General features: G+C 44.6%; 3 protein-coding genes across 3 annotated transcripts; 2 read left to right on the plus strand and 1 right to left on the minus strand.

Annotated features, from left to right (window-relative positions):
* The first annotated feature begins 703 nt into the window (after positions 1–703).
* GGI43DRAFT_401582 (uncharacterized protein) lies at positions 704–1783 on the plus strand. Its single transcript, XM_083205599.1, has 2 exons — positions 704–1107; positions 1176–1783. Exons 1-2 carry the CDS (start codon positions 845–847, stop codon positions 1621–1623), a joined length of 711 nt encoding a protein of 236 aa, XP_083062307.1. The 5' UTR covers positions 704–844; the 3' UTR covers positions 1624–1783.
* A 3197-nt stretch (positions 1784–4980) lies between these two features.
* GGI43DRAFT_336159 (Zn(II)2Cys6 transcription factor) lies at positions 4981–6932 on the plus strand. Its single transcript, XM_083202056.1, has 3 exons — positions 4981–5438; positions 5499–5973; positions 6027–6932. Exons 1-3 carry the CDS (start codon positions 5120–5122, stop codon positions 6724–6726), a joined length of 1494 nt encoding a protein of 497 aa, XP_083062308.1. The 5' UTR covers positions 4981–5119; the 3' UTR covers positions 6727–6932.
* On the minus strand, positions 6933–8052 carry GGI43DRAFT_336201 (uncharacterized protein). Its single transcript, XM_083202057.1, has 2 exons — positions 7713–8052; positions 6933–7653 (listed from the first exon to the last, which is right to left on the minus strand). Exons 1-2 carry the CDS (start codon positions 7930–7932, stop codon positions 7139–7141), a joined length of 735 nt encoding a protein of 244 aa, XP_083062309.1. The 5' UTR covers positions 7933–8052; the 3' UTR covers positions 6933–7138.
* Between the last annotated feature and the right edge of the window lie 1070 nt (positions 8053–9122).

Raw genomic sequence — 9122 nt, forward strand, 5'->3', positions numbered from 1 at the left:
CCAACTTCCAGGATGCAGCAATTCCTTTGATATTATCCTCGCTCACCATGGCTGATTTCCCCAGGACTTTGAAAGGAAATCTGTCAAACAAGAGTATAAATGGTCTTCTGTTTCCAGTTCCTTAGAATCCGTTCTGTCCTACATGATTCTTGCCCGCGAGTATCTGGAACACTGCTGCCCTAGCTGTTGTCGCATTTCAAAAGCACAAATCATTCGGGCTTCTTCTTTGATCCTTGAGTCGACACTTGGCTCTGCAGTCAAAGTGGTGACGTATTTGCAAGATTTCTGCCCTCGATAGACCCGTCAAAAGTGTGACGGGCATAAAGAATAGTCCACCTTGCGTCGTGCGTCTGAACAATCCTCTACAGTCTTCCTTGTGCCTATGACAAAATTGTCAAATTTGCCGGGTATTCCATTATTAATCCTCTGTGGCAACATTTGTGAAAATGCACACCAAATGCAAATAATTACAATGAGGCAATGAGATAGGTATAGTTGGATGAGAGGCTGTTAAGGGCTTCCACTGCCTCATCTCGCCCCGTTTTCACATGTAGTGTAGGCAGCGACCAACAACCACAAATGCCTTGACCATACTAACTGGATATGTCAATCGCCGAGACGCGTTGAAAAAAGATGCAGAATTCCCGACATTTTAGCTATAAATATAAGGTTAACATAAATAAAAGCTGTCAGTTTCTGCCGTCTTTTTTTTCATTCCCCCTTTCCAAGCCTATTCGCTCAAGTTTTTAATAATCATTATAATACCATTCATTCATTTATAATAATAAACCAAAGATAATACTAAATTCACTAAAGCAACAATCGCTTTTATTATTTATTACAAATGGCCTATTCGCTTGCTCTTCTCGCCCTGGCTAGCGGCGTTATTGCCCAATCCACCGTCGTCTCTCTCCTGCTGCCCCTTCCAAGGGTCCGGGGTCTCGAGGCCTCGGTGATCGCTGCCGATAGCACGGCCACCACTTACTTCTTTGATTGCTTGCCTGGAGTGAATTTTAAAGACTGCGATGGATTTGCTACCAGTCAGACGCTTACTCAAGGCCCATCCACCTGGGACTACACAATGACATACAGTGCAATTGACTCTAGGTAAGTAAGTGCGCTCTGGTGTAATACTGGTAATATTCCAAAAGAATTCGATCTAATAACTCTTATAGCCTTTCAGGCACCGAAGTCGACGCAGGCAAGTGTAAGCTTAACACGAAGGCCGATACTGCCGAATGTACTATCTCCGGCGAGGCGACTCTTACCGACGGCGCCCTTGTTTCTGACACTCAGATAACTGCCTTTGCTTTTCTCCACATTCAGTGCCCCGTAACTGTCACCGCCGGTCTCGATAAACTGAGGGCTGCTCCTGGCTCTACTGGCTCTACTGGCTCTACTGGCTCTACTACCACGGGCGCCTTAACTACTGCGCCCACTAGCACTGGCTCTTCCTTTACTGGATCCACAAAGACAACTCTTGCTGAGTACACATCAACTGAAAGTCAAACTGCTTCCAGCACCACCAAGCCCATCAGCACCAACGCTGCGGGCATTGTGAACAGCCAGAACGGTATGTTAGCTGGTATAGCCGCTATTATTGGTGGTGCTATAATGCTGTAAATAAGTAAAAGGTTCCATTTTTTTACAGATACACGGGTAGAATATACATTGAGAGAGTTAAATATAATAAATAATATACCTACCTGGGTTATTGTATTTTTATGAAGAAGCTTTATGTAAAACAGTTTTTATTTTTAAACATTTTGAAATACTATATAACAGTCAACAATAAGGGTCATGTTTTTCTTCTTTATTTAGCGATAACGCATCTTATTATGCTGAAAGCGACAAGGCGCATTGTTTGCTTTTCCCTCGGGGAGGTGAACTTACAGTGATGTGATCAGATTGTTCGTGTCAATGAGGAGCCGTTCTCCTCTATCCTTCGCGTCCAAGGCCTCCAATAGGGCGTAGACGTATTTAGGGGAATCCCAGGCAGCGTACCGAATCTAGTTCGCCGCCTCCGGGCAATCCATATCTTTCCGAATCGCGAGTGTTGTAAAAATGCCACTGGAGACCACCAGTGTTGTCGAATATTGAGATCTGGTGGGCTTCCTAGGTACCAGCAGCGGGAACAGGCCTATTACGGGCCTTGCGCTTCTCTTCACGCGCCTTGCGATCGGGAGTGCCAGTTTTGTCGATGGCCATACCGGCCACCTGCTCCTCCTTGTCCTCCTACGTCTACTACGTCTATCTACTACGTCTATTACGTCTACTAGTTCTACTAGGTCTACTACTTATAATAAAAGTTTAACATAGAAACTTGGTATATAGTTTTATGAATTATTGGAAAATTCTATTTCTTGGTATTGAAGCTGTCGCATATATCAGTTTCCAAAATTAATACCTCGCAAACCTCTTTAGGATCCCCTGCGAGCTGGGATGCTGCTGAATGAGTGTGGAACGGGCAAAACTTTTGTCACGCTCTTGACGATCAAGTTCTTAATAGACAAGAGGATCAAGGCTTTTCGCAAAGGATGTTTAGACATATTGTCGGACGACCGAGTGTTTAAACCCAACATTATCTTTGTGCCTTCTGCGACTCTGAACCGGTTTCTTTCTGAAGTTAAATCTGATTGGGCTGGCATATTCGATGTTTACTCGTTTTATCAGTCAAAAGCAAATTGTACGAACCCGGATCGACAAAACAAGACCATCGATTCTGTGGATGAACTGCAATTGATGATTAACCAGTGGAAAAAAAAACCCAAAAGGATCCAGAGGTAAGAAACCCTCGAAGCGATGGCTGCTCCTAGAGATAAGGTTTATACTAACACTGGTTACTTTAGACTGCAAGAATCATTGTAATAACAGCCTATTCCACTGCAACGAAAAGGCTGTTGGCCGTATCTGCAACCCGCAAATTGACAAAAGATTAGATGGTCTTCATGTCTTCACAAGGAGACATGCCCACCTATTATAGCGAAGATGAGGACTTCGAAGATATAGTGGGCGATGACGAAGAAGAGGATGAGGAAGAGAGAGATGATGCGGCAGCTGGTTTTTTTGAAAATGCCAGCCAAAACGATAGAAAACGACATGTGGAATATTGTCGTCGCTGACGAATGTCACCTTATCAAAAATGAAACCACAGCTGCTAACAAGCTCATCCGACAATTAGACCGTGAGGTGATTCCACTTGTTTTGGCCACGCCCTTTCTAACAATCTGCGAAATATCCAGGGTTATCTCCAAGTGCTGTGGGACCCCTCATGGCCTTTTGGTAACCTCCAAAAGGGAGATGCCACTAGAGATGCCTTATTCTTTGAAGAAAGCACCGTTGGATTTGCCTATGGCGATACTTCTGGCGAAGGATGTGAACCAGCGGTTGACTTAGAAAGGCTCGTGTCTGAGATGATCACGTCAGATTCCAAATTGATCCAACGGCAGCTCCTAAGGCAGAGGAGTATCGAAAGTTTTTGGGCAAGTGTCATGGGTCTATATTTCCGTTAAACCCATCTCTCTTCAAATCTTTTGCACCTTCGCAGAATTGGGGCACATCTGTCTCGACACTCGCGGTTAACCCCATTCTAGGCATGCTGTCAGTGCGGCGCGGCATGCTGACGGAAATGAAGATACCTGACGGCCGGTTACATATGGGAGAAGGGATTGCAGGACTTGTTACGGAGACAGTCGAGGTAGACTACACTGTTGACATCAGGGTAACGCTGAAAGCTCACATATCAAAGTTGGTGGACAAACTCCTGTGTCCCACTGAGTCAGGCCTCCCAGAGATCTTGCTTGGGGGCTATGTCATGGAGAAGTCAGGGGCGATGATGAACGGGGCTGTTTATCGCCGCCTTTCAATGGCTCCTACAGATGTACATAATACAACCCTAACAACACCCTCAACTAGGCTCCTGAAAATGATGCAGGACCTACAGTAGGGTGTTTGTGAAGGGATACAGGGCATCAGTGCAACGGATCTGCTGGAAAGTTGCCAGAAAGTCTCCGAGGAAGAGAGGTAGTAGAGATAGTAGAGATAGTAGAGATAGTGGAGATAGTAGAGATAGTAGAGATAGTAGAGATAGTAGAGATAGTAGAGATAGTAGAGATAGTAGAGATAGTAGAGATAGTAGAGATAGTAGAGATAGTAGATGTGGTTACTAAATTTCCACTATCTTTTTCTTTCCCTTGCCTCGATTTAATATTGCCTAATCTAATGCAACTGCTAATTCTCCGCTGATTGCCACTCTTCAATGGTAGTCTTTGGGAGAGTTTTAAAGCTTCCTTGCGTGTCAGTTGACACCCTCTGTGGTATCTATCATGGTGATGTTGTCGTTCTCAATCATGTCCATGTGCAAATGTTGGAGAATACAACCCCCTTGTGGAGATTGAGGAGTCGGTCGACGAGGAATTTGGGTTGCATTATGAGCCTTGGTTCAAGATTAGCATTTAGACGCGCGTAAAATTGACTTACAGCATTAGTTTAGCATTTCCGGCTACGCAAAATCCATGGTATCATCAAACATTTCCATGGTGATCAATTGTAAAGCAAGCTGTCCTTATTAAATGAATACAAATACAACCAAAGAAAAGGGACAGAAGAACAGCCGTGCGTCCGCCTACCCATCGCGCAAGTTAGTAAATCTGCTACTTGAGAAGGGCGAGACTCTCGCTGAAAAAGCGCCTGGATGTTCAGTGAAGAAAAAAAGCCCCGATTTACCACTCTGTCTTCAACCCACTTGTTATCTACAGCCGCAATCACCATTACGTTAACAATCTCAGCGAGCTCAACATTTCATCCTAAAGCCATGTTATAATTACAGTAAGTGATCATTTTTGAACCAAGCGGGTTGAAATGGTAGGCCATACATAATTCCCAACTCTCTATAACTTAGTAGTGCTTATGTGTAATACTGTGTGCTCTACAGTGTAATCGTGTATTTGTAACGATGATTGGGTTCGACGCCGCCTTGAGTCATTCCGGACTACTATAATTCCGGCCCGAGGGGCACCTCGAAGCTCCGAGGTCTGGAGGTGCCGGCTTGTCTGCTTTTGGCTTCGATTCAGCTCTTTTGTATCCTATGTCATAACGCAACTACCTATGCATTCACTTGATGCGTGGCCCATGCTGGACATGTCGCAAGCGCACTATTCAGTGCGATCAGTCCCGCTTTCCATGTGCCAAATGTGAGAAAGCGGGGCTGGAATGCCTCGACAAAAGACCACTGAGATGGGTGAAAGGCGTCGCGATTCGCGGTAAGATGCGGGGACAAGATTTTGACAGCAATAAATCACATGTAGTACAGGCCAAGCGAAAAAAACTCTTGCCAGATTCTGCGAAGCAGTTGGCCGTGAATGGCAGCCCTTCGCTTGCGTTGCAGGACCCTCACATAAGTAGCTTGTCTCAGCAGTCGAGGTTTTATATCGAGTACTGTGAGCTCATGTTTATGTTAAGAAAAGTCTGCGTTTGAAGATGTGCTGATTTCAATATAGACGACAAACGCGTTTGCAAACTGTACATCTTGTATGACAGTGATAGCAATCCCTTTCGGAATTTACTTTCCTACGCCCTGGAAGATGGGGCTTTGCAAAAGTCCATAGTCGCTCTTGCAGCGCGGCACTTTGCCAACTCAGGATATTCTTTTGACCAAGTCGAGGAGGATAGTTCACATCGATTTGCAAAGGCCAAACTAGAGGCACTACAATTCAAAAAGAAAGCTATAGAGGCTCTATCATCTTCACTGTCTCATCCAGAATCCTACAAAAAGGATGCGACACTGGCAACCATCTTACTTCTCATATTTGTTGACCTTCTTGAGTCAGGTATTGATGGTTGGAGTTTCCATATTCAAGGCGCCAAAGTCATACATCAGTTACTAGCCGAGTCAGGCTCCAATTGCAATGCCATCATTGACCGTGGAGAGACGGCGACGGAGATACGACAGTTTATCACCAGGCAGCTTTTCTTGTATGCGAGCTTCCTTTCTTAGTGTCTTGAATCTTTTTCGCTAACAGCCACAGAATTGAAACACTCGGAACCGCATTCTCAAGTTCTACGCCAGTATTTGAATGCCCCGTCGAAGGTCAAGAAAGCACACATCATGAGTCCATCGTGAGGAGCTTCCTAGGATGCCCCGAATTTCTTTTAAGAGCCATATCATTCTTTTCCAACCAGAGAGCCCTTATTATGGAATCCAGAAGACGTGATAACTTCGCCGTGCCTACAAATATACGAGACACCATCGCCATGCTGGAGCTGACTGATGAGTTTGACTGTTTTGAATGGGCATCGAACTTCCAGCAGCCAGAAGAGTCTTCTACTATGGAAATTGATCAGCTGCTCATGCTATCCCAAGCCTACAAAAATGCTGCTTTGCTGTACGGAAGGCAAGTCCTTGGCACTCCATGGACAGAAACAGCGCGTAATGAGGAGCTGGTCTCGCAATTGCTTGGCCTAGTGGAGAGCCTTAAAAACAATGCAACATTGTTTAAGTGCCTTCTCTGGCCGACATTTATGGCTGGTCTTGGTAGCCAGGCGCAAAGCCAAAAGGATGCCGTCATCGGACTTTTAGGGATGCTCTGGTATTCAACAAGTTGTTTAAATGTGATCAGCGCCTCAAAGCTTCTGCGAGACTACTGGGAAAGAAAAGAACACACATGCACTCGAATGCAAGGGACATCTGACATTGACGAATTGGCTTATGGTTGGCTTCTCATATAACAACATCAAAATGGCAATGCTTCAAATGGAGTTGGGCAACCCGGTTGCATCATTCATATTACGGAGATCATTGGGCGTTGAATAGCCCTAACGGGCTGCACAACACGGGGGGAGACATTTATAAATAGACTCGGCGATAACACAAGATGTTCTGCTTCTACCAAGTCTCTGCACCACTGGAGGTCTAAAAGAAAGTGACGTTTTAAAAGAATGAAATTCCGGAATTCCCATTCTTAGTCGGAGCAAAATAACGGCTATTTGATTCGTTTGGTAGGCTGATTTTACAATTTTCAAACGCGGACTTCACTTCATATGGAATGTTGAACTTGTGTGGAGAATTTAGTGTATTTGTATGTACAAGTACAGTTAAGAGGCTTGGAATAACGATATGATAATCCAGTTTCGTCCTACTTCACTCCCATTGCTTCATGAGGGTATTGGTCTCAATTTCATTGTCGAAGTTGACAAGATGCGTCGAATGACACCAGGGTTTGATCTTCTCCTCCTTGCGAATGACGCTAGAGAAGAACGAGCACCACTTTAGGCGGGGGTAAGCCTCGTTGATCTGTGCACGAGTAGTATCGTGAATCAACTTCTCAAAGTCTTTGACATGCGGGTGAATGCCAGTGTTGTCATAAGTCGTGGCCAGCTGAATAAGTTGGCCAATGTAGGTGATTGTCCCGTCCACTCCCATATCCTCGTGTCTAATGATTGCCTCAGCAACGGCCTCTGCCTGATCTTGAGTAGCTCCAAAGTCCTTAAGAACATGGAGTGCTTTGATGCCTCCATAGATATCGAATGACATCCGCGTTGCGGTCAGGTTCTCCTCCGCTGTACCTAAATCGTGTAACAAGCACGCCAAAGCCCATGTCACCGGACTGAGAGAGGTGGCAATCTTGGGAAACTGCTGCTTTGTGATGACCATTCCTGAGGCACTGTTAAACATACAATTAAAGATAACAATGTTTGAGGACCTTTAAGCATACCATAGAAGTAGACTCTCATAGAGTGATTGAGGGTTTCGGGATGTAAAGTATTCTGTGCATACTCAAAAGTCTTTGCAACAATAGGATCGCCAAACGGAAACTTTACGTCGTCAATTGAAAGAGGCTCCGCGTCGTTGTTAAAAGGCTTGCCACTGAAAATTTTACCAGCATCAGCTGGCGTGCTGGACCAGCCATTCGCTGCAGTCTCGTCCTGACACATTGTATGTTCCTTGATGAGGTTTGAGAGTGGAATACAAGACACGAAAATCTGAGAAATTGCCTGATGTTTAGATCTTCCAAAATAGAAGATGCCAGACGCTTTATATATTCGATCCCGGAGCTACCATGACAACATTACGTACGGATATATCCTTGATCGGCCATGTTTAATCGATCCGATACCGCGCGTTATAGATCTAACATGGGAAATATCTTTGAGATAGCCGGCTAATTCGGGACTCATGAGAAGCTTTCATGGCTTGTTTATCGCGTTCGGTGATTTACTTACTCAATTAGGCAGTTATGACATGTGGGGCTTGAAAGGCACATACTCGCCACCGCGAAAAAGCGATACCCCTATAGACTTGCAAGTGGCGATGATGATAGAAGAGGGGTTCAAAGAATCGGAATTCTGCTATAGGAAGTAATATAGTGTGGAGCTCATGTTAATAGTCTTGAATATGTCAAAATAGATGAACAGAAAAATATGTGGTGGCTCCCGAGTAAGATAGCCCCGATACGATACCTGCCTATCTATGACTGGAATGTTGTTCACTCAGAAAGGTCCACATAGAGAAAAATGACTCTTAGGCTTGGAAAAAGCTCGTATGGTGAATTATAAAGCGTGAACAAACAATAGAGACCTTCACTGGAGATGCTATTTGAAGCGCACGTTGCAGGGTGTTTCACATTTGTTTAATTTATACTGACATCACTTGGTCAATAGGCATATATTATATATATCTGCAATCAATTACAGTAATCATGGCGACCGTACCACTAAGAGTGAATTGCTTGGAAAATCCTTCTCAGTCCCTCGTCGAGCTGTTCACGGTGTTGAGAAAAAGTGATGCGGAACCACCCAGGCCGCTCGGCACCAAAGTCATCGCCATCTCCAAGATGCACCCTTTGCAGAGCTAGCTTCTCTTTTAATTCAATAGATATGGTATGTTTTGTAGAGACAATCTCTTCAGATGAAGAACTAGATTGTATCTTCAGGTAAGGCGTCAAAAGATCGCACCAGACAAAGAAGGCAGCGTTCGATCCCCGAGCGTAAGGTATTCCATGAGCATCCAGGAATGCGACAACATAACTGTAAAGCTCTGCAAGCTTTTTGCGATTGTTTTGGATATATTGATTTAGGAATTCATGATGCTCAAGTATGGTTATTATGATGGAATCTGTCAAGCC

Source organism: Trichoderma evansii (genome assembly GCF_050947405.1).
Source record: "Trichoderma evansii strain SZMC 28006 chromosome Unknown GGI43scaffold_6, whole genome shotgun sequence".
NCBI lineage: Eukaryota > Fungi > Ascomycota > Sordariomycetes > Hypocreales > Hypocreaceae > Trichoderma > Trichoderma evansii.

Coding starts and splice junctions, on each gene's coding strand:
- GGI43DRAFT_401582 (XM_083205599.1), top strand. CDS start 845: ATGGCCTATTCGCTTGCTCTTCTCGCCCTGGCTAGCGGCGTTATTGCC. Junction 1,108..1,175: donor TACAGTGCAATTGACTCTAG/GTAAGTAAGTGC, acceptor TAACTCTTATAG/CCTTTCAGGCACCGAAGTCG.
- GGI43DRAFT_336159 (XM_083202056.1), top strand. CDS start 5,120: ATGCGTGGCCCATGCTGGACATGTCGCAAGCGCACTATTCAGTGCGAT. Junction 5,439..5,498: donor GAGGTTTTATATCGAGTACT/GTGAGCTCATGT, acceptor ATTTCAATATAG/ACGACAAACGCGTTTGCAAA. Junction 5,974..6,026: donor ATCACCAGGCAGCTTTTCTT/GTATGCGAGCTT, acceptor TAACAGCCACAG/AATTGAAACACTCGGAACCG.
- GGI43DRAFT_336201 (XM_083202057.1), bottom strand. CDS start 7,932: ATGTGTCAGGACGAGACTGCAGCGAATGGCTGGTCCAGCACGCCAGCT. Junction 7,654..7,712: donor TATGAGAGTCTACTTCTATG/GTATGCTTAAAG, acceptor ACAGTGCCTCAG/GAATGGTCATCACAAAGCAG.